The 24,003-nt window shown below is 37.8% G+C and overlaps 1 protein-coding gene across 2 annotated transcripts; it reads right to left on the bottom strand.

Annotated features, from left to right (window-relative positions):
- Positions 1-356: 356 nt before the first annotated feature.
- Positions 357-22,466, bottom strand: LOC107037593 (receptor-like protein kinase 5). Of its 2 annotated transcripts, none has more exons than XM_015256213.2 (5): positions 22,229-22,466; positions 5,768-6,437; positions 3,628-4,914; positions 2,789-3,200; positions 357-1,517 (listed from the first exon to the last, which is right to left on the bottom strand). In XM_015256213.2, the coding sequence occupies exons 2-5, from the start codon at positions 6,427-6,429 to the stop codon at positions 1,125-1,127; spliced, it is 2,754 nt and encodes a 917-aa protein (XP_015111699.1). In that variant the 5' UTR covers positions 6,430-6,437; positions 22,229-22,466; the 3' UTR covers positions 357-1,124. The 2 variants fall into 2 exon arrangements, with proteins under 2 accessions (XP_015111699.1, XP_015111701.1); XM_015256215.1 differs by lacking the exon at positions 22,229-22,466 and adding an exon at positions 13,917-13,998.
- Positions 22,467-24,003: the final 1,537 nt, after the last annotated feature.

Genomic DNA, 24,003 nt, shown 5'->3' with positions numbered 1-24,003 from the left:
TTTTTTTATTGCGAACTAATAAATTTCAAACGAATTTTCGTAACGACCTTTGAGCTGTCATTAAATTGTCGCACTTTCATAATAAAATTTCCCCAATTCCTCCTGTGATCAGGATAATCTGGAGACTTAAATCCAAGCAATTGATTTCATCTTCCTTGGGTTTCGTCGATGGAATTTTATTCTGTTCAGGGGATTTTTGAATGAAATTGGTAAAGGAGTCGAGAATGTCTTACAATTGTCCAAGAATTTGTTGACGAACTTGTTTGAGACGAAGACAACATCTCTCTCTTTCTCTCTCATGAGGTGAATGTAAATTCTGAATGGACGAATGGAGAATAAATAACAAAACCATCACATATCATATCTTAAAATATATAATTTTCATTAAAGTTATTATTACTCATAATTATTTACAGCGGATAATGTGAAGCAGATAACGTAAATCTGATACGACGGATTAAGCTTAAGTATTTCAGAATATTTTCTATGCTTTTATTAAAAGTAAACGCTTTAACGCTGATCGAATGACCATCGAATACTTGTTTAGTACAAAATTACTGTACCATATAATAATATTATTGTTTTTAAGTAAGGCACGTTTACATACAGTTCTCTCTGTTGTGATAACTCATTTGTTGTTTTCCCAAACTGAAGTCTCGATAAGTAAAAACACATGTAACAAAATTTCACTTCCTGCCAAAGAAAAAACAATTTTCTTAAATTTTTCTTTTCTCCCATTTTTGTAAAAAAAAATGATGGATAAGATACAGTCGAAAGTGTCTTCCAGATGATTTCGTGAATATTAAGAAAATAACTGGGTTTCGAAACAAACTAAAAGGTATTCTCTGTAATCCACGTAATCCCTCAACTCAAAAGATATTCTCAAAACAATCTCACTCATTCCTATACCATTCGACAAAAATTACCCCTTCGTCACAACAAATGACTCATCCAGTTCAATAATTCACTCTTTATCCCGTTTTGTTCCATCGGCTAAACAAAACAGTTAAAAATAATATTAACTTTCTCGTAATGAATTAGGAACTAAAATTAAATTCTCTGATAATAAAATGTAAAATTAAGTAAAATTCGAATTTCTCGATTAATTATCTCAGTTGAAGTTGTTAAACGCTCTCTGGTACGATTTTATCGTAATGGAAGGTACTGCTGGAATAGAAGCTGCCGCGTTTTGGCATGTGGGGAGTTGGAATTTCCTCCTGAAGGGGTTTGTACACGAGGCCGCAGTTCTTATTGTCGACGAGACCCTGGCGAAGAAGGAGAGGTGGTCTGATCACTGGACCACGGCCACGCCCCTTTGCGAGGAATCGTGCGAATTGGATGACTATGAGGAGAATTGCCAGGGTGACGAAGCCGAAGATCAACACTGGCCAGAAGACACCGTCGTACCAGGCATGGCTCTCTCCTGATTCGTACCATTCACCGTAGTACTTCTCGGCCTTGTCGAGATCGTTGTAGGCTTCATCAATGCGCTCATCAACTTTCTGTCCATGATCGAGCTGAAATAATTTAGTAGGGGAAATTAATGCGATAGAATTTTGGCTGCGTGCACCTAAACAACACCAATTATGGGATAAATTTCAGATTTTTAAATATCACTTTAGTGCTGTTTAAATAAAAAATTAGAACAATTGCCTTGCGTCGAATTGTGAAGTGAATACCATTCTATGAAACATGAATAATCGAATCATAATTGTTCAAATCATTTAGGTCAGAGGAAAATAGAATAATTCTACTTTCTTAATACTGCGTTTACTAAGGGTTTCTTCGAACAAAGTCGATTAGAATTAATAGCTAGAATTATGAGATTATCTCACATTTTTTACGTTAAGGATAGGAGAACCTGAATGCAATATAGTGAAAATGATGATCGATTTTTTCACTTTGAACAAATAATACTAATATCCGAATACAAAATTTCTGATATGAATGAAAAGAAGCTGTGACTCAATATTCCAAATGAAGTTTTAATTTTTAATTTGGGGCTGAAAACACGAGATGACAATATTCTAAGCACGAAATTATGTTGATGAGATGAACAACAGATTAATTGAATTACAGTGTGACTAACTAAAAATTGATAATAGTGTGGGCACGCACTTTTACCAGAGTATCAACAAACATTAAATTCCAGAAATTCACACTCTAAAGTGTGTTTAGAAGGAATTGAATTGTAATTATTATTAAAATCTTATTCGGTGAGCATAGGAATTAGAAAATTTAATAGCTGATGAATTGGGATGTGATTCTCATCGGTTTCTCAGAATTTTACACACAGCCATTTTCTAAAAACATCATATCTCGACGTTTCATGGCATTATAAGTCCTTTTCGAGTAAAATTGGAGAATGGCGAAATCCTTCATTCTTCCATTCACAAACAAAAAATTAATAAAAAAAACAAGTGCCTTTTCCGAGAACTTTCATTAATTTTCAATCAGAATTCTATCGAAATTATACGAACAATTGTATAAATGTATTGAATTCGATGGAAAATTTTATTATTATAAAATTAGTGCTAATTAGTGAAATTAATTAGTGGAAATGAGCATAAAATTAGTGAAAATTATTAATATTGCAGTCTCAATATAAGAAAATTATTATTCTCATCAGTACTCCCTCATAATGAAAAAAAAATTCCCAAAAAAATTTTTTTTTATGCTTGAATAGCCTCAGTCATTTTTCGTCTGTTTCATTTAGTCCCACCCTCCTCTAGTAAAAAAAATTCTTTTGGAGGAAAAAAAAATTATCGACGCATTCTTCACAACTTACAGCATTAAGTTTAGCAATATCAGCTTCCAAGTCCTCCTTGGAGAGTTCAGAATTCTCCTCGTCGTCAGTGTAATCAGGAAGTCGATTATCAATTGGCACAAGTACAGCTGGTTTCTTCGGCAACCTCGAGGGTGGCCCATCGAACTCATCGCTGCAGACAGTCTTAGCTAGATCGCTCCATTCAGTGACGCCCTCAGTCTCAGCGTACTCCTCGTCATTCTTGATGTTGCTGATGTACTTGAGAGTCTCCATTGGCGTCACACCGTGGCTGATCAGCCATTGAATGGCATCATTGAACTCATTGTCACAGACCATTGGATTCATGGAGGCATCAAGGCCAGATAACTTTGGCATTGCCTTCAACTCCTCTACCGTTATTCTCTCCAGTTGATTACCACGAACTGACAGGAATCTGAAACGCAACCGAATCAGTTGGGCAAATGAAGTTTATTTTCGAAATGAATTATTTCCAAATCTAAGAAGAATAACTAGGCGAGACAGACAAAATTGGAAACCGGAATACTGTAGCTTCAATTAGATATCGGTTTCATAATTTTCCATTCACTAGAAATGTTCGGATTCGAGTGGTATTGACCGCACCATAAATTAATTCTGTCGAAAAAATATGTTTTCCTGAAGAGAACAGTCTGGGATCATCTAGAAGATGACTCTTTAGAATTGTGTTTTCTCCGGCAATTATTATTTTTTATTCATTAAACTACTTCATTGACTCAACAATGCGTTAATCGAGTCGATAAAGTAATTTCATAGATAGAAATTAATAATTGTAGGACAAAGGGGTTCCGTCACCCCTTAAGAGAAGATAATGTCAACCCAACCTGATAGACTTGAGTGGTTGTCTGGCCTCGCTCCAGATCCTCCTCAGCTGGCACTTGCTGACATCCAGCCTAGAAAGTCCCGGGGCCTGCAAGAACGGCGTGACCTGTAGAGTCACCAGAGGATTCCCGGCCAGATTGAGCTTCCCCAAGGTGGTAGCCCCACGCAGCATGCCAGCTGGAACAACACTGATAAGATTCAGCGACAGATCGAGCTCCCTCAGCGAGCTGAGACCCTCCAGGAGCCCCTTGGGCAGCCCAGTGAGCTTATTCCTAGCCAGATTGAGGCTCGTCAAAGCTGGCATTGTATCAAAAGTCCCAGGTTTCAGGTACTCCAGTCCACAGTTGGCAGCCTCAAGCCTGTAAACGCTGTACGTGTCGTACTCCAAGCCATTCATCTTGAAGACAGGGAGTGCCCTGAGCCCTGGGTTATCACTCATCAGCAGAATCTGCAGTCTGTGATTGTTCTTCAAATGGTGTTCATTAATCGAAGTCAATTTGTTGTCGCTTATGTCCAGATAATTGAGCTGATCCAGGTGAGCAAATGCGTGGGGATGAATTCTCTTCATGGAGTTGAAGGACACCACCAGTTTATCGAGCGATGGAACCCCAGCAAGGTCGTCCTTGCCGATCGCCTGGATCTTATTGCTAGAAGCATGCAGAGACGTTAATTTTGAAGCATTAATTTTTGCCAATGATGTGAACGCGTTGTCTGAGATCCTCAGGGTCTGCAGGCCCTTGTCCTTGAAGATGTCTCTCGGCAGATCGTCCAGCATGTTCCCGGACAGGTCCAGCTCCAGGAGGGAGTCCATGGGGTCGAAGATTTCCTTCTCGACCTTGCCCAAACGATTCTGCTTGAGATTCAGGTAGACCAAGTTTGGCATTTTCTGGAAGGCTGAGGGGGGCAGATCTGGCATTGAGTTCCAGGAGAAGTCGAGCTCTGTGACACTCTGGGCGTCCAGGAAGTAGTCCTTGGTCACTGTCCAGTTCCTCCAGAAGGGGTGACCCGAAATGGTGAGCAGCGAGAGTTGAGTGTTGTTTTGGAATGTGTCGGGGTGGATGTCGATGATGCCATTGCGACTCAGGTTGACAGCGAAGAGGTACGGAATTCCGTCGAAGGCTGTTCTGTCCATTAGGGAGATGCGAGTGTCCACGATTGTTATGGACTCAAGCTGCTGGAGACCTCGCGCGCGCAGTGCGTGGGGGCCTAGCTGGATCTCGCCTGCATTTTCTATTCGCAAGTGGGCGATACCAGGGCCGAATACCTGCTTGTCCACCAGTTTGCTGCATCTGGAAAACAATCGGGTTTTTATTTTTTTCGTTTCTTTAGTGGAAGATGGATTTGGAGACAAGTGCATTCGAATGTCTTAGAGCCTTCAGAAAATGAGGATTTTTTTCTTTGAAATTGCATTGTTTTATAATTTTATTATTGATTTTCTGTTTTTATAAATTTATTTAATTTTATTTATTTGCAGACAAAATATGAATAGAAAAATTGAATTATATTGATTTTTTTCTGTAGAATATTTCTCATTGAATACTTCTATCAACAGAAAAATTAGCAGATAATGAGAAAATTCCATTGGATTTCTATTGAAAATTCCATCAATATTTGGAAATTATACTGAAGAATTTTGCAGATTTACTACGTTTTTTTTTCAATTGAAAATTTTCAATAGAAACTATCTCACAGTAAAAATCAATAGAATTTCATCTTCCTATAGAATCTTTTCTATCAAAACATTTTCTATAGCAATTCCTCGACATGAATTTTTAATTTTTTTTTCACTTCATTTTTTTAATTTTTTCAAAAAAAAAAAAAATTTTAAAAATTGAGCCAAGACAAAATCAGAACAGAATAATTGAATTCTATTAATTTTTTTATAAACATTTATCATCAAACGTTTCTATCGGATTCGCGAAGGTTTTGAAAGTCCGAAAGTCAAGAACCTTTTTTTCTCAAATAACTCATTATCAAAATTAAATTATTGCTCACTGATACCCCTCTCTCAACCCACTCCACCACTTCCCCCTGCATCGTTTCTCGATGATCTCATTCTGCTAATCTTTCCTCCTCATTATAAAATAGAAGAACCGCATAACGCAGTAGCTCAATCATGCAAATTTATTCGCATACAATTACCTGGCAGTGGTAGCAGCGGCGTACTGTCCAGCACACCTACAGTAATCAGGGCACTGCGTCATAATCTCCTCCTCATCCTCGATATCATCGTCGTCGTCATCGTACTCATCATCATCGTCATCATCATCATCCAAATCATCCTCATCATCGTCGTAAGCAACATCAGTCTCAGCCTCGACGAGTTCCTGCATTGCTTTACCCTCGGCCATTGTCGTTGGCTTTGGAGTTGGAGGAGTTGGCGTTGTGCTAGGACGAGGCTCTGCCCGGACTTTCTGGGCGGCGACATTCAGCGCCTTGGCCAGCTCGTTCTGGAGCTTCTTATCGCTCTCCGCCTCGTCATTCAACGTGTTGATCTCCTGGAGCAACATCTCCTTAGGGTTGATCACAGGTTTGGTGAGAACTGACAATTTATCCTCATGATTGGCTGCGTCGAACGACAGCTTGTCCGTTGACGCTGCTTTGACAGCGACTTCCGGTTGACTGGTCACCGGTTGTGGAGACACCGTGATCTCGGGTTTCACTGTGGTTTTTACGGCCGTTGGGGTGGTCCTTTCCACTTCCGTTGTCGTGGGACTCGTTGTCGCTGAAGCGTTAATAAGCCCCGCTAACAACACCAGTGACAACGGCAGCAGCCAGGCTTGCCCACCGCGTCGCTTCATCATGGTTTTGGCTAAAAAGTCGAGAGAGGTTTCTTAGTTTCATGCCAGTCATTTTTAACTTGGAATTTTAATCCTAGTCCGGTCACCAAACGCGTCTCTGCGGCTTGGTCACCTCCGCGGGGATTCGCCGCCGTGTTATTTAGGATTTAGCGTTGCCGAATTCACTCTACAAGGCCAGGGCGCGTTTAGCGAGGTTCCGGCAACGTCGCACCATGGGCAATTTCATTTAACATGGGAGAAAATAATTCACCTGCTCGAAGTAATTTGTTTTCTTTAGGAATTTTGGGAAATATCTTGTTTTAAAAATCACTATAATTTTGTAGAGATTTCAATTGACAAAGTCAATTTTTTTTCAATTTTTACGGTTAGGCAGTCAATTGTAATTGAAGAAAAACGCCGCGCGACGAGTTTTCCCTTATAGGGTGGCCAATTTAGGGGTAAATGGTTTTTAACGCTCGATAAATCGCGCTCGGTCGCCAGCCTTCATCCGTCGCACGGTTAGCGCAGCGCCGCTGGGTGAAACCGAGCGCGCTGTTGCCATCTTGACGCTCACCGCTATGCGCGCATTTCAAATGTGGCAGTGAATGTAGCAACACTGTCGCACGAGCGGTCGGCAGGAACTCACACGCACCGGCCGGCGCGGCGCCGCTGTTATGTCCATTCGACGTTTCTTTTTTTAGCTAAACAAATTTCCCGAGAAAAAAACGGACAACGCTAACGCTTAATGAAAGGATTGGCCTAGGAACTCTAATTTTTTTCAGAATTTTCAAGCGTCGGGAAACACGCTAAAATATTTTTTTTTTAAAGGAAATCGGGCGGCGCCGCGCTCATTGAGCGAGTGATCGAGGGTTAATTTCAGGAATTGTCTGGATATAATAATTGAGAGCTTCATTTCTCCTTACGAAAATCACTACTGGGACATTCCCATAATATGAGAAGAGTTGAAGGGACTCGAACAGTTCTAGTGAAATGAATGATAAACGAGTGGGAAATCGCTTTCGTCACAATATTGGTACTATATTGTTGCTAATAAATTAGCAATTTGGTTCTGAATGAAATTTTTATGATGATGTATATTGATTTGAATTAAATAATTAATTGATTCAACATTGCCTCAATGTTAAAATTTTTAAACTTCAAAAAAATGAGAAATTTCGGATTTCACGAATAAAATGCTTCCATTCGAAAGCAATGAGACAATAAAATAGCGAGTGATCCTTATCACTTTTGCGTGAATTTTGGACGAGCATATAATGCCTGCGATGACGTCCGCGGCTCAAGGCCATTTGTTTTATTCATTCTACACCAAGAGATATTTTTCTGCATAACCAGTAAAGAATCTTTCCCTGAAATTATCATATCGAAGACCCCATCGCTTTTGAGTTTTGTGTTTATCTAATCTCCCAAAATTTTCCTGAATGGCCGGTTTCTCCTCATTAACTCCAGACGAATTCCAAACTGGACGATTGCGATCGAGAGAACAATAATAATAATAGAATAACAAATGTGTATTAGTGAAGAGAATGCGACTCCTCTGCGATCCTTTGACGGATGAATAAATCTCAGATTTGCGATTCAATTTCAATATTGGCGCAAGTGTGACGCGTGATTGAGGTGTGAGTATAAGTGACACGAAGTGGAAAAACCTGCGCAGCAAAAACACCAAACGCAAGGCTAGAATTATCAGTGGTTTATGACACTTATTCTACTTATGACGTGTTCACGCGACAGTGAGTTTGAAGTCTCACTTATCGTTCGGTTTTTATACATTTGCACGGTAAGTCTTATGCGCTCGTTGTCGGAGAATTTAAGGATGCGAAATATTCAGTTCATTAAGTCATCTTTTATAAAATTCCTCAAACTCACAATTTTATGGGGAGTAGTATGCATATTGGGCACCAAGAGCACATGCCATTTTCTAACACGCTTGCAAAGGAAAGTGTATTTTTCGCCACGGCGGGTGGAAAGGACAGATTTTCCTCCCGCGAAGCGGGAGGAAAATGCACTTTTGAGGGAGGTATCAAAAAATTGTTTTGTGACTGGCGAGAGATGTACAGCGCTGGCCGAAGGCGATTGCCCACGAGTGTCGAACCCTATTTTCCATCACAATGCGCGGCAAATAAAATTCCACTTTACGCACAAGTGATGAAAAGTCATGTTTTACCCGCTCGAGGTGCATGTTATTTGTGAACATGTTATTTGTGAAATGAGTGGAAGGAAAGTGAACACTTTCCGCTCAAGGGTGGAGCCTAATCGGTTTTTTCCGGCCGAGGGAAATGAAATCCAAATTACATAATCTTTTCCTCTCGATTTTCCAGAGAAATAATCAACTCAAGTATTTCCCATTCACCGAGATTATTTTTTCCTCCAGAACTTCCACAACCACCAGCAGTGCCGCGCTCTCCTCAATCACCTCCCACCCAAAAAAATCCTGAAGCCATTCAAAACTAAAAAATGCAAATTCCCCAATCCCCACGGCAGACAGAACCAACAGTCCAAAGTCAGGTAGCTGATTTTCGTCAAGTTAGGGACATGCAATGTCCACATCTTTGTGACGGCATAGAAAATGATTGTATGGGATTTGGATGAGGTAGGACGGGAACCGAGATTATTCTCAATATAAATAAATTAAACAAGTGAAATTCACTTTGCGCACCCCATGCAGGAAACAACAGCTTTACGCACGCTACACCGTTTCGGAAAATGCACTTTTGAGGGAGGTATCAAAAAATTGTTTTGTGACTCGCGAGAGATGTACAGCGCTGGCCGAAGGCGATTGCCCACGAGTGTCGAACCCTATTTTCCATCACAATGCGCAGCAACTAAAATTCCACTTTACGCACAAGTGATGAAAAGTCATGTTTTACCCGCTCGAGGTGCATGTTATTTGTGAACATGTTATTTGTGAAATGAGTGGAAGGAAAGTGAACACTTTCCGCTCAAGGGTGGAGCCTAATCGGTATTTTCCGGCCGAGGGAAATGAAATCCAAATTACATAATCTTTTCCTCTCGATTTTCCAGAGAAATAATCAACTCAAGTATTTCCCATTCACCGAGATTATTTTTTCCTCCAGAACTTCCACAACCACCAGCAGTGCCGCGCTCTCCTCAATCACCTCCCACCCAAAAAAATCCTGAAGCCATTCAAAACTAAAAAATGCAAATTCCCCAATCCCCACGGCAGACAGAACCAACAGTCCAAAGTCAGGTAGCTGATTTTCGTCAAGTTAGGGACATGCAATGTCCACATCTTTGTGACGGCATAGAAAATGATTGTATGGGATTTGGATGAGGTAGGACGGGAACCGAGATTATTCTCAATATAAATAAATTAAACAAGTGAAATTCACTTTGCGCACCCCATGCAGGAAACAACAGCTTTACGCACGCTACACCGTTTCGGAAAATGCACTTTTGAGGGAGGTATCAAAAAATTGTTTTGTGACTCGCGAGAGATGTACAGCGCTGGCCGAAGGCGATTGCCCACGAGTGTCGAACCCTATTTTCCATCACAATGCGCAGCAACTAAAATTCCACTTTACGCACAAGTGATGAAAAGTCATGTTTTACCCGCTCGAGGTGCATGTTATTTGTGAACATGTTATTTGTGAAATGAGTGGAAGGAAAGTGAACACTTTCCGCTCAAGGGTGGAGCCTAATCGGTATTTTCCGGCCGAGGGAAATGAAATCCAAATTACATAATCTTTTCCTCTCGATTTTCCAGAGAAATAATCAACTCAAGTATTTCCCATTCACCGAGATTATTTTTTCCTCCAGAACTTCCACAACCACCAGCAGTGCCGCGCTCTCCTCAATCACCTCCCACCCAAAAAAATCCTGAAGCCATTCAAAACTAAAAAATGCAAATTCCCCAATCCCCACGGCAGACAGAACCAACAGTCCAAAGTCAGGTAGCTGATTTTCGTCAAGTTAGGGACATGCAATGTCCACAGATTGGCTTAAACGTTCGAGGGTTACACCGTTGAATTTTCGGATTTGAGGAATTCAAGATGAGAATGAGAGAGATAAAACTGCTGAAAAAACGAGAACAGAGTTATTATCGATGAACACCTGCTTGCTCCTTGACGTTGGGATTGAAACCCAGGTAAAATGCACGATTGAAAGCCGAGAGGCAACACTGCGGCGGGAACAAAGAGTCGAGAGCACTCTCTGGGGTCTTCTCCTCTTCTTCTTCTTCTTCTTTCTGCATTCGTTCTCCGCCTTTCTGCCTCCCCCCTGCCCCTCGCCGCACAGCCGCTGTCTACCTTTCTCGTTGGCATCCACAGCTGGTCAATGCTTTCGGGGTTACATCGTGATCTCCCCGGGGCCTTTTACCTGTCCGCGACCACCTTGGAGAACATCCTATCGGTAGTTTTAGCTCAGGGAAACGTTACAGTTTGACTAGTATAGGTCCCCAAACTATTGTAATTCGATGCGGACGAGAACCCTAATATTATTTTCTTTTTCGTCCTTCTTTGCCTCGGAATTTCCCCTGAACGGAACAATTTTGAGGAAAGAAACTTGGCGCTATTATTATAATTTTTCGGGGTCTTAGGAGGTTTTAGTTGGAGATTTTTTTCGAGATTATTTTTTCAGAGAAATAAGAAGATTAAGAATTTGAAGGGTTTTTGGGGCCACTAGATTTCGCTGTCATAGTGGAGTCAGAGGGGCGTAAAAGCTGTCTTTGTGCACACTAGAAAAAATTATTTTTATTGAGATGTTTCTTTCTTGGAATAAGTATTGTATACTTGAACTAATTTCAAATAAATAAGTTCTTATGGTGAATATCAATTATTTCTTCTTGAGGTACATTTACTTGAATCAAATAGAACAGTCTTTGGCGTCAAGTCACATGGATTCACCACAAAAATGGGAAAGGTCTATTTTTTTAACCTGATATACCTAATCGCCAGTCGAGAAATTTTCTACTTTCATGAATTGATCAAAAATTCGTACCTAGGAGATGATCACGTTGAGGAATGAATTGAATGTTGTTTTCTTGATTGAAGCCGATGCTTAAATTGAGCTTTCAGTACATCACATTCAACGAAATTTGTGATATCCAAGTTTGTGTTGAATTTCCGTAATCTGTGATTCTGTTATTGTAAACTAATGCGAGTTTTTTAGTCAAGAAATATAAACTTCTTTCAACTCAACGACATCTTACTACAATCTCAAAGCTTTTTCCGCGTAACAATATTCATCCTGATTCGACATACGTAATGCTCACTTCAATTATAATTAACTTGGAACAACGTATGATCGTGTTGATTGAGATAACAACGAATTTAGTCATGAGAATAATTTTGATTTTTGAGTAAACCAACGAATTTCTGGAGTTGGCAAACTTTTGGCTAGACAGAAATCAAATACTCTCATTATTGCGACAAATAAAGGGAACTTCAATTCTAGAGGAGTTCGATTTGTCCCAATCAAATGTGTCTCAAGAAGCGATAACTGGTATTCACTATGAAATCATGTTTATTTGAAAATTAACGACCAAATTATAGTTGGTTCAAGTAAAACTCTCTTGATAAAATTAATTTTTTGTCAGTGTACTACGACGACTTCATTCATTTTTTAATTCATCATTTCAAAATGTAAATGAATATGCAGTTGATGGAAAATTCTCGAATCTGGAATTTACAGTTGTTAAGGCATTGTCTGGGGAACCGGAATGTTGGACACAGGAGATCGATTATTTTATGGATTTTTTAATAACTTTCAGGTGTGTGGAAAAATATTGCAAGACTTTTTACTTCTCCATGAATTTCTTTTACAACCCATAAAAAACGAATTTCTTTCATGAAGCTGAAACTAACGGAAGACTCAAAACATATTAATGTATTAGAATATTATATTGATATAAGATATATTAATATATATATTTACTTTAGAATATGTATTAATATTCTAAAATGAATATTCTATGGGCAACCATTCAGCTAGTTTCAGTTTCATATTTCTCTAGAGTTTTCCTTTTGAAAGATATTGAAAAAACAACACAAATGCTTCGAAGTAATTTCATTCATGTTCACAATTTTATGAGAATCATTTCGATAGAGAAAAATCGGGGCAGATGCGTGAGAAGGAATAATATTTATTCAAGATCACTTCGAGATGAAGTTGATAGAAATGTGATTGACTGGTTTACCAAAGATTATTGGCCTCTGATGGAAAAAGTTGAATTTTCTATATCGGAAAATCACGAACATTCATGTTCTGATAAGGTAACAGAATGATAAATAGCATTGAAGAAGAATGCGATCAATTGAAAATGAATCCATCATTTTACGAATATCTTACGCCTTTTTTTCATCATGAATTTTTGTAAAATCATCAGCAACTGATTCACAGCAATTTTGATGTAGAAACAGACCGGATGCGTGAGAAAAGAACATTTACTTTTTATTCACAACAAGGAAACGTTTCAACCACAAGAATAATCTGTAGAGTGAAATCCGCAAAATCTTGATTGACGTGAAAAAAAAAGATTGCGTAAATTTGTGCTATAAATAACTGTCAAACTTACTCACGAGGAAATTGAAAACAAATTAACGTGTGTTTTTGTTGCAAAATATCGAAAAAGAATTTTAGCGCCGGAGAAAATGGTGACAAAAATCCGAAACTTGCCTGACAAAACGGGAAAAAATTGAGAATTAATTTGGTAAAGCCTTAAGGTATTTAAGGTATTATGGTGTGGTCAGGGGGGGGGTCGAAAAACAGTCAATTAATTGTAAAACAAATATTTCGAACACAAAAATGGTCGAAACAGATTGAAAATTTGTAATTGAAATATCGTTTTTTTGTTCAGCGATTGGTTTTCTGCGAGAGAACAATAGATTCCCCTCCGTCTCACCTCCTACATGCCCACCCCGCCCTAAATACCATAAAATTTGCAGGCAGAAAATTAGAACGGAAAATTTGAAGGAATAATGACGAAGAAAAACAAATATTTCAAGTGAACGCTTGAGATATTTATTCTCCAAGATATTGCCGAGAGAACCTCAAACAACTGCACCATTTGTTTGTACTTCACTGCACGCAAGAGTTCCATTGAAAATTTTTTCAACGTCTGAATTAACAAGCAGTTGATATTTTTAGCAGGATCTCAAGAGTATGACTAGTAAAATTGTTTCACCATCCTCGTGCCTAGAAAAGTTCGCGCGTAACGAATTACGCGAAGAAATATATTTCCTCTTTTCACTTCGAGAGACTAAAAATCATTAGAATCTCAAGCAACCCTACGTCTACTGAAGATTCTCACTGAAAACACTTTTAATTAACGTCATCTTAATTCCAGAGTTGAACGTGACATCAGAATCTCATTGAAAAGTCACTTCAGAAGACGAAAGATTATGAATGCTCGTAAAAAAACCACTTTCAGACTGTCATAAACACTCGAGACCGAAATAAAGTTGTAAAAAAAACTCATCAACAACAAGAGAGGTTTCTTTCTATCTTATAATTCTCCGTTGATGTTTACTCACGTATTTTCTATCCGCTAGTGTTATAAATAACCACGAGATTTTCAGTAATTTGACGAAACGCGTTAAATTGAATGAACCGAGTGCAAACTAGTAAAATGGACACACAACTCGTACCTCCATATCCCCCTTTTATCGCAAAAGATAGCGATATCAAGGAGACGCTGAGGCTTATCATTTATTTGTACGCGTACCTGGCTCGAGTACATACCATGGGTCTAGCGTATATTTGTTCTGCCTTCTCTCCGCTGCAGCTGGAGGGGCATTTTTATTCAACGATTCCTACATCAACGCATTCCCTGACATTTTCCACACTCGATAATTTTGCATCTTGCGCTCTAAGTTTATTCTCTATTCATATCCAGACACGAGTCTTGTACATTCTTCAATGTGAGTCATCGACCGTTTGGTTGTGATACTCGATAAGAAATTATTTCTACGTTTCGTTATTTTGTGTAAGATCTTTCTCAGAAGTTTTTAGCTGATCGGTTCCGTAAAACTCTTGGAATTTATTAATAAAGATTGATTCAATTTATGGAGTGTTAGATGGATGGCTGTGTGAGTCAATGTCCCAGTTACTAACGGCAGTAGTGAGTTTTCTCTTTTGGGACCTAGCATCGGGTTAAGGTATTTATGGCGGGCGAGCATGCAGGAGGTGGGACGGAGGGGAGTATTGTTCTCTCGAAAACCAATCGCTGAACAAAAAAACGATATTTCAATTACAAATTTTCAATCTATTTCGACCATTTTTGTGTTCGAAATATTTTTTTAATAGCTTTTCGATTTTTTCTCGCATATTTCAAGCCTTCTTTTATTTTTCTAGCTTGTCTTTTTGAAGTGAAGCAAATAGAAATTTTTACTGGAAACTAGAAACTTTATGTTTCTCCATACACTGATGGAGAAAATATTTCAACTGTTTCACGACTGCATTATTCCACTCGTTCATATCAGCGGATGACACTTGATTCAAGATAGAAGCTACGTGTATTTCTCTCGATAGATAGGAGTACAAATTTACGATCAGTCATCACTGGAGTCTTCGAGGAGACTCCCACACTTGCCAACACCTCTATTGAATCACATGAGTGAATGAAGTGTCCTCTTATCACTGATCGTGGCATAAAGTCCACGAGAGGCAAGAAACGTATCATGTTTTTCATTTCTGTTTCATCGGGGTGATTAATAAATGATAGTGGATCGTATAAATTATAATTAAAAGGAATTATTATGCACGAGGGAGGGCCTCCGAGAAATTCCTCTGTCACGGTGGTCTCTCTCTTTGTTCAATATTTTCTTTTTTTTTCTTTATGCTGATTTTCTTAGGGAGGTGATGAGGCGATAATGCCGAGTTAATAATTCATTGACGTCTACTCACGTAGGATCACGCGCTACCGAACACTCGAATACGCAATTCCTGACACGGTGGAGGGACAACAGTGTATGCGATACGAGAGTAAAATTAAGTGAGTTTGATTGTGGGTTTTGTAGCGTTCCGTGAAATCCACGGGGAATTTATCGGGGGAATGATAAGTTAGAAACTTATCGGGAGTACGTGGATTAGAGGGGAAGTGAGGACATTTTGCAATTCTTAAAAAACAAAATTATTATTATTTTTATTGTTGATTATTATTGTTGCTGTTTGTTGTTGATTTTGTTTTTGTTGTTTCTGAGTGGATGGAATTGAATTTTTTTTTCAAATGTAGTTATTGCGGAGTCCTATCGATTGCCATTAATTAAAATTTAATTCGTCCATTATTTTTTTCAATTTTGGAATTTTTTCGAAAATCGTTTACGATAACTAAAAAAATGTTGTGAATTGATTGAATGATGACTTTAAAAATTTGTTTGGATGTCCTTTTGACTGAGTTCGAAGTTGAAGGTGATAGCAATAATCGTTATTTTAATTTATTTGAAAATTTCCAAAAATTTCATATTTTTGAATATTTAAAATTTATACGCAGATATTTATACGCGATATTTTAAAATTTATACGCAGTTTGTAATGTTACATGTTTTGTACTCATAAGTAAGTTCTGTTCTACGAGGCAATGGGAACACCATGTAAAAACCCGAGAGTCTATACATCTGGACTAATAAATAAAAAATATTCTGTGCGCTTTAAGCTACAATTTGTTATTTTTTTGCAACTAAAATCTAATGGCCATTTTTTCTGCGAAAAAACCGACGCGAAAATATTTTAATTGAATAAAAATGCAAAATTACCGGTCGCTGAAAGTAAATAAATTATCGAGAAAATAATGGATAAATTGGTGTAATAGATTGCGGCGTTCAATAGCTCGGAAAATTGCTGATTCCGTTAGGTACTCAAAGACTCATACGCGAGCCCTTTGCGATGGGCACGTTGATAAGGGGAATTTTACACCATCCACTGCTTTTTTTCCATCTCTTGTTCATTATTGAAAAACTAGCGCCATTTCTTGCATTTTTTCTTTTTTTCCTTTCCAAATTTTCTCGAAAATTAATTCAGTAGCGAAATGGTCAAATGGTTCAAGTCAATTTAGTCTTTAGTTGAGTTTTCCAGAAATATTTCCGAATTTAAGGGAGATGTCGAAATTTTCATAATAACCTTTTTTGTAGAGGGAATTGAGTACTACTAAAAAGGTTATGAGAAAAATTTTGCTATCTCCCTTAGATTTCGAGATATTCATTGAAAACTGGACCTGAACTGTTTGACCACTTCGCTACTGAATTATTCATAATTATTCTCATTGTACTATACACATGATTGCTGAAATCAATGTCTTTCCATTATTTATCCACTTTTACACTTCACTTTGATCCTCTCCAGATGCATTCAGTAATTGTTCTGTTAACATTATCTAACCAATTGTCTTTACACGAATTTGGAATATTTTCTTTCCATTCATCATTTTTCCACAATTCCATTCGACGATTCCGTGAACTTGAAATTTTTCTAAAACCTCCAAAATTGCCTCGAATTTTCCCCGAATTTTCGTTGATTAATTTTGCATTCGTGGAGGTTATTATTTTACATTTATGGAACATTAATTTTTTATTTATGGGTAAAAACGAGGACAAACCGCGGAAATTTAATGCTCAGTGTCACATTTTCACCAGGATATCGAATGATTGATAATTCCCCCTGAATTCTGAGAAAAAACCGTAAGTATCGAGTTTCCCCATTTACCTCTCCTCGGTAATTCATCCACTTACTGTTTTTCTATCCATCAAAACAGTCAAGTATTTTCCTCATTGTCGTCATCCAACACATCCACGGATTTACCGTTTTTGTATTCATTGACTTCGCGGAAGAAAAAACATTTACCGAAGATTGGAAAAGATATGCAGTTTAGTTGTCGATGGACAATTGCTTTATTATTTCGATATTCAGTGTTGAAGAATCACCAAGGTCTCTTTCAAATTGACCTCAATTAACCGATAACTGAATGAAGTGATAAAGTTAATTGAAGAATTCATAATCTTTGACTTCGGGCTACGGCAAATTGATTCAGAACGATAATTGACAGGATTTTTTGCGTTAACGCAAAAACATCAACTTCTTCAACAATATCAATTTCTTATTCTTCTCGCAGTTTCAACAAGTAAATAATTGCAGTTTTTATAGATGGGATGACGAATGAATGCATTTACCTTTTTTTAAAATTCTTATCTAACTATTCTTTTCTGTTTTTTCGTGTCATAGTACTGTCATCAATTGAATTGTCATTTAAATTTTTGCGTGTCATGAAATTTACATGATTGTTCCGATCTCTGGAATTGAATTTCAATTGGTCTCAATAGACAGAGCTTATTGAAGTCTATATCCTTTCTACAAAAAAGCATGAGTAGTATCTCGAATCGAAAGTGAGAAGTCCAACACGCCGGATATCTCGAACGAGTGGAGAAAGTAAGGCGGTTCTCATGAGTCCAATCGTCTTGCGTCGAATTTTCATGAAGCCCGCCTAACAAGCAAAAGAGAATTGAATACCATTCTACGAAACGTGAATAAACGAATCATAATTGTCCAAATCAATTAGGTCAGAGGAAAATAGAATAATTCTACTTTCTTAATATCGCGTTTACTGAGGTTTTCTTCGAACAAAGTTGATCAGAATTAATAACTAGAATTATGAGATTATCTCACATTTTTGACGTTAAGGATAGGAGAATCTGAATGCAATTTAGTGAAAATGATGATCGATTTTTTCACTTTGAACAAATAGTATTAATATACAAATACAAAATTTCTGATATGAATAAAAAGAAGCTGTGACTCAATATTCAAAATGAAGTTTTAATTTTTAATTTGGTGCTGAATACACGAGATGACAATATTCTGAGCACGGAATTATATTGATGAGATGAACCACAGATTAATTGAATTACCGTGGGAACTAACTAAAAATTGATAACAGAATTCAATTGTAATTATGATTAAAATCTTATTCAGTGAGCAAATCATTTATTGTAATATGATTCTAATCGTTCGCATTGCTTTCTGCAATGAAAATGACTACAAACGATGAATTCAAAAAGAAGTGTCGAGTCTAACAGGAAAAAAGGCATAATAAAAGGACGTCAAGCTAGTTCATTAAAAAATTCATAAAATTCGATTGATTCCTTTTCAGAAAATTTCGAAAAAGAAAAAAAATTAAAAAACCATCATCTAAAAACCCCATTTAGTTCCCCAAACACAAAAATCTGGAAACTTAAATTTGAACGATTACAAATGAACCTGAAACTAGCGGAATATTCGTCAGCGCAAGATTCAATTTAGGTGATTTTTAAAGGTGAGAGTCAAATAATCGCACGTGCAACTGTTATTCAAGTGCGAAAAAGTTTGTACATGATTTAAGAATATTTGTACACCTCTAGATGTGCTTAAAGTGGCTCTACCCTCAGGGTAAATTCAAAGATTATTGAAAATTGTAAAAAAAATTGCAGAAAATTCGATTAGATTCGGAATTCTAATTTTTTTCTCAATTTAATTATCGTTTTGGTTTTTTAAAGAAGAAATGTTTAAAAATCAGGATTTAACCCAGTGTCTTATATGAAAATTAACATTTCCATTGTAATCAAAGATTAAAATCTGAATTTTTGTTGATTAGATGTGAAAAAATCAAGAATTTTGTTGACACCTTATAAAAAATAATCCACCGTTTTGCAAACAAGTTTTATTATTTATTTATAAGAGGGAAATGTTTGAAAAAATATCAATATTTTGCGAAATTTAATTTAGATAATACCGACTGGGTATGAATTTGTTCAAATTTGTTCCACGCAATTTAGTTGAAAAATTGAAAAACTGAAAATATTCAAAAGTACAGCGTAGCCCGGCCGAAGGGTAGAGCTACTTTAACCCTAGTCTGGTCGCCTGACGGGAAAATGCGACTTGAGTCACCTTCGCGGGAGAGTGCCGCCGTGTGATTTAGGCTCCAGCGTTGCCGAATCCACTCTACACTTCCGGGGCGCGTTTAGCGAGTTCCCAGCAACGTCGCGCAACAGGCAATTTCATTNGTTCAAATTTGTTCCACGCAATTTAGTTGAAAAATTGAAAAACTGAAAATATTCAAAAGTACAGCGTAGCCCGGCCGAAGGGTAGAGCTACTTTAACCCTAGTCTGGTCGCCTGACGGGAAAATGCGACTTGAGTCACCTTCGCGGGAGAGTGCCGCCGTGTGATTTAGGCTCCAGCGTTGCCGAATCCACTCTACACTTCCGGGGCGCGTTTAGCGAGTTCCCAGCAACGTCGCGCAACAGGCAATTTCATTTAACACGGGAGAAAATTGTTCACCTGTTGGAAATAATTTTTTTTCTCCCAGAATTAAGGATACAATATTGAAAAAAAAATACTAGAATTTTCCAGATACTTCAATTGACGAATTCAATTTTTCTCAAATTTTTCCGGTCAACCAGTCGATGGTAAGGTGAATAAAACGACGCGTTGCGGCAATTCCCTCGCATGGTGACGAGTCTAGGGTTAAATCGCGAATTCCGTTGGTGAATCTTTCGCTAGTTTCAGCTTCCTCGATTACAAAGCTTCCATTCGCAAGCAAAAACCCATAAAAATTCCAGAAAAAAGGGAGAACGATTGAGTGAATGCCCTTAGATCACCCCAACAATAGTAAACTTGGCGTGAAGCGTACACACCTGCAAGAGACGTTTCTCGAATGCACTCTCCAACGCACGCGGTCACGATGCATCGTACTCTGTTAAACGCCCGCGGAGCAACACGTTGCAACGTTGCGTTTTCCATCCAACAGTTTGCATTGGACCACCAATGTGTAAAAATAGTTCCACACCACTCACAATTCTCATCCCCGCGAATTAATATCAATCCGTCGTCATTATTCTCACGCCGATACGAATTTTCCACTCATCATTTCACATTCACTTTGGGAGTAGAAGCGTTGGAGCGAACGAACATGGAATTCCCCTTTTTCCTCCGCGACGAGGAGAGGGGAAATATTAAAGGCCCGCGTGACCTCGATGTCACATGTGAAAAATGATAAAGAAAGAGTAATGAAATGTATTTGGATAGAGACAGCAGGAACACCTGTTTGCATTGACGCATCTCACAGCTGCATCAGGCACTGGACTATTTCCTAATAAATCGATAATTCCAATTGCAATCTTTTCATTTCGGATAGCGAAGTACTTTGGCTATTTCTGCTTTCGAATGGATGAGTTAAAAGTCGTGGGTTATTGGAGTGAGACTTTTCATACACTGAAGATCGATTATATAGATCTGAAAACGAATAATTAGTGCAAATTTTTTTTTTATTATTCGTTTGCCCGAAAACGCTTAAAATCCCAAAAACAGTCCAGGGCCTCCAATTTTTGAGCTACGAAGGATTTTTTTTTCAAAATTTTTGGAAAAATATGTGGAATAACAAATACGAGCTAGTTTTCTTTTAAATTTGCTTTTTTTGTATTTTTTTACACAAATAGTGAATTTTTTCACGTGAAAAAAAGCGAAATCTGCTGTGTAGCAGTCGAATTACAAAAAATGGCTCGTAATTGTTGTTCCACACATTTTTCCGAAAATTTTGAAATAAAAAATCTTTTTTAGCTCCAAAATTGGAGGCCCTGGACTGTTTTTAGCATTTTAAGCGTTTTCGGGCAAACGAACAATAAAAAAAAATTTTTTTGCACTAATTATTCGTTTTCAGATCTATATAATCGATCTTCAACATTTGAAAAGTCTCACTCCAATAACCCACGACTTTTAAAACTCATAGAAGTCTCCTCTTAAAGTAGTATGTACATAACTTAAATTCTGAAGGTGAAAATCTGAAATAAATTCTAAATAAATTTCCAATTCTAGTTGGAATTACTGAAAGTCTAAAGTGTCCGTTTTACCCCACCCTCCAGGGGAGGGTGGCTGACTATTGGACAGTTTTCAATAAATATCTCGGAATCTAAGGGAAATAGCGAAATTGTTGTAATTTTATTTTTTGTACCCTCCAGGGGAGGGTGGGGTAAAACGGACACTTTAGACTTTTTAAAAATTATTCATAACTCAGAAACAAATTGATCAACTGAGCTCAGTTCAGGCTCGTCACAAAGGGAAAGAGTTGTTTTTTGTATTGAAAAAAAAAATGATTAAATTTTATCAACATTTCAAGCCCTCATTAACATTAAAAAAAAAGTCAAAAAAGTCAAGTGTCCGTTTTACCCCAATCTCCCTTGCTAGAAAAAAAAAGTTCGTCAAGTTTTATATTTTAACACAACAAAAAACGCCTGTAGGAATTGTATAATTCAATAGCGAACTGGTTTGACTATTGGACAGTTTTCAATAAATATCTCGGAATCTAAGGGAAATAGCGAAATTGTTGTAATTTCCTTTTTTGTAGCTCTCAATTTCCTCTACAAAAAAGGTTATGACAAAAATTTTGCTATTTCCCTCAGATTTTGAGATATTCATTGAAAACTGGGCACTAGTCAAAATCGACTTGTTACCACTTGTACCACTTCACTCCTGAATTTTATTTCACCTCTAGAATATTATTCTACGCGTGCATCAATCACGCGTGCCCCACGCACTCCAAACAATGCAAGTAAGGCGAGTGGGCGTAATGGGACACTCGAAATCAAGGATAAGGTCTCTCACCTCAACCTAAAAAATTCCAAAATAAGGAAAAAGTTGAATCGTCAACCATTTCGAGGCCTCGAATCATCCATTTTCGAATCGAAAACTCACCAGAATCGATGGACAATGAGTCAACCGAGTGAGAGAGATCTGTCACAGTGAATTCGTCCTCGAAAACCGTGAAAAACGACTGCTCAAATATTACAAGTGAAAAAATAATGCCAAAACACGTCAATACTCACTTTAATTCCAACAATTAACTCCTTGAATTGCGTGCACTGCGTTTAGTAATCACTCGCTTAATATTAAACAAGATTAAACTAGGGCAGAACAATGACTAAAACGATAAAGCGTATCAGCGACAGCAGTTGTAATCCGTGTCGCACCGATTTTCGTACTGTCCACGTAGGAGCAGAGTGGTTTCGACGTAGTGGGGCTCCACTCGGGCTTTTTTTGTCCTTTTCTTTTACGTTGGGGCACACAGGAATGTTTCGAGAGTACTCCGGTGGCTTCGTGCATGTTCGCGGGGCTGAGGTAGGGGCCGTTCGGCCGGCAAGCGCCGGATGAGTCCCCCTTCGTCGACGAGGAAGCCGCGGAGGAGGGAAAAAAATTATGTCGGGACTTATTGAGAGCGCGGCGAGAGGGGAGAGGACGGCGAGCTCTGGATTCTGGAAGGTAAGGCTTGCACAGAACTCGGGGAACTCAGGTAAATGTTAGCGGGGAGCTGACGAGAGAGAGAGGAGTGCATGTCGCCACCTGTTGAGCGCTCGGGTTATTTCGGTGATCTAGAGATGAAAATCATCATTTTTTGAAAATTAGATGGATGCGCGCGCTTTCGCGCGCGCTTATCTGTTCATTTGTTGAAATGAAGAAGTGGAATTCATTGAATTTCATTTTCTTATGAATACCTTATAGGGGAAGTTGGGGTAAAATGGACACTTTTGACTTTTTTTAAATGTTAATGAGGGGTTGAAATGTTGATAAAATTTAATAATTTTTTTTTCCAATACAAAAAACAATTCGTTCCCTTTGTGACGAGCCTAAACTGAGCTCAATTGATCTATTTGTTTCTGAGTTATGAATAATTTTAAAAAAGTCTACAGTGTCCATTTTACCCCACCCTCCCCTAAATAGTGATAATGAATCAAAGAGAATTCGACTAATGATTGAAGTGAGGAGCGAAGTAGAGTAAAAGAATCTAGAAAGAATTTTTCATTTTCAATTCATTATCTTCAATTTTTATAAATAATCGGTCTCCATAAAAGGACAGAATTTATTAATTTCAGAGATGATATATATGACGTGAAAAAAAAATTTACCACTGAAGAATTTGAAAATGCCGCGTGTTTTTTTTTGTGAATAACTTCGCGTCACATATTGACCAATCAGAATTAGGGATTAGCGGTCAGGCAGTTTCGAGATATTTCGATATTAAAGAACTTCACGTTTCTTTCATCTTCAGTAAAATAGGACAAGATCTATGCGCGCGCTCTCGCGCGCACTGGTCTATTCATTTGTCGAAATGAAGAAGTGGAATGCATTGAATTTCATTTTCTCATGAATACCTTATAAATATTGATAATGAATCAAAGAGAATTCATGATTGAAGTGAATAGCGAAGTAGAGTAAAAGAATCTAGAAAGAATTTTTCATTTTCAATTAATTGTATTCAATTTTTTTAAATAATCGGTCGCCATAAAAGGACAGAATTTATTAATTTCACCGATGATATATATACATGTGAAATATATATATATGACGTGAAAAAAAAATTTACCACTGAAGAATTTGAAAATGCCGCGTGTTTTTTTTGTGAATAACTTCGCGTCACATATTGACCAATCAGAATTAGGGATTAGCGGTCAGGCAGTTTCGAGATATTTCGATATTAAAGAACTTCACGTTTCTTTCATCTTCAGTAAAATAGGACAAGATCTATGCGCGCGCTCTCGCGCGCACTGGTCTATTCATTTGTCGAAATGAAGAAGTGGAATGCATTGAATTTCATTTTCTCATG

This window comes from Diachasma alloeum, unplaced genomic scaffold (assembly GCF_001412515.2).
Source record: "Diachasma alloeum isolate Michigan unplaced genomic scaffold, Dall2.0 Dall_scaffold_00256, whole genome shotgun sequence".
Classification (NCBI taxonomy): domain Eukaryota; kingdom Metazoa; phylum Arthropoda; class Insecta; order Hymenoptera; family Braconidae; genus Diachasma; species Diachasma alloeum.
This window is presented reverse-complemented; position numbering and strand designations above follow the sequence as displayed.

Bases quoted from the DNA above. Each gene is read 5' to 3' on its own strand.
- LOC107037593 (XM_015256213.2), bottom strand. From the start codon at position 6,429: ATGATGAAGCGACGCGGTGGGCAAGCCTGGCTGCTGCCGTTGTCACTG. The intron at 4,915-5,767 runs GTAATTGTATGC...ATTGTTTTCCAG, and splicing joins GCCGCTGCTACCACTGCCAG to ATGCAGCAAACTGGTGGACA. The intron at 1,518-2,788 runs GTAAGTTGTGAA...AAATTATTTCAG, and splicing joins ATATTGCTAAACTTAATGCT to CTCGATCATGGACAGAAAGT.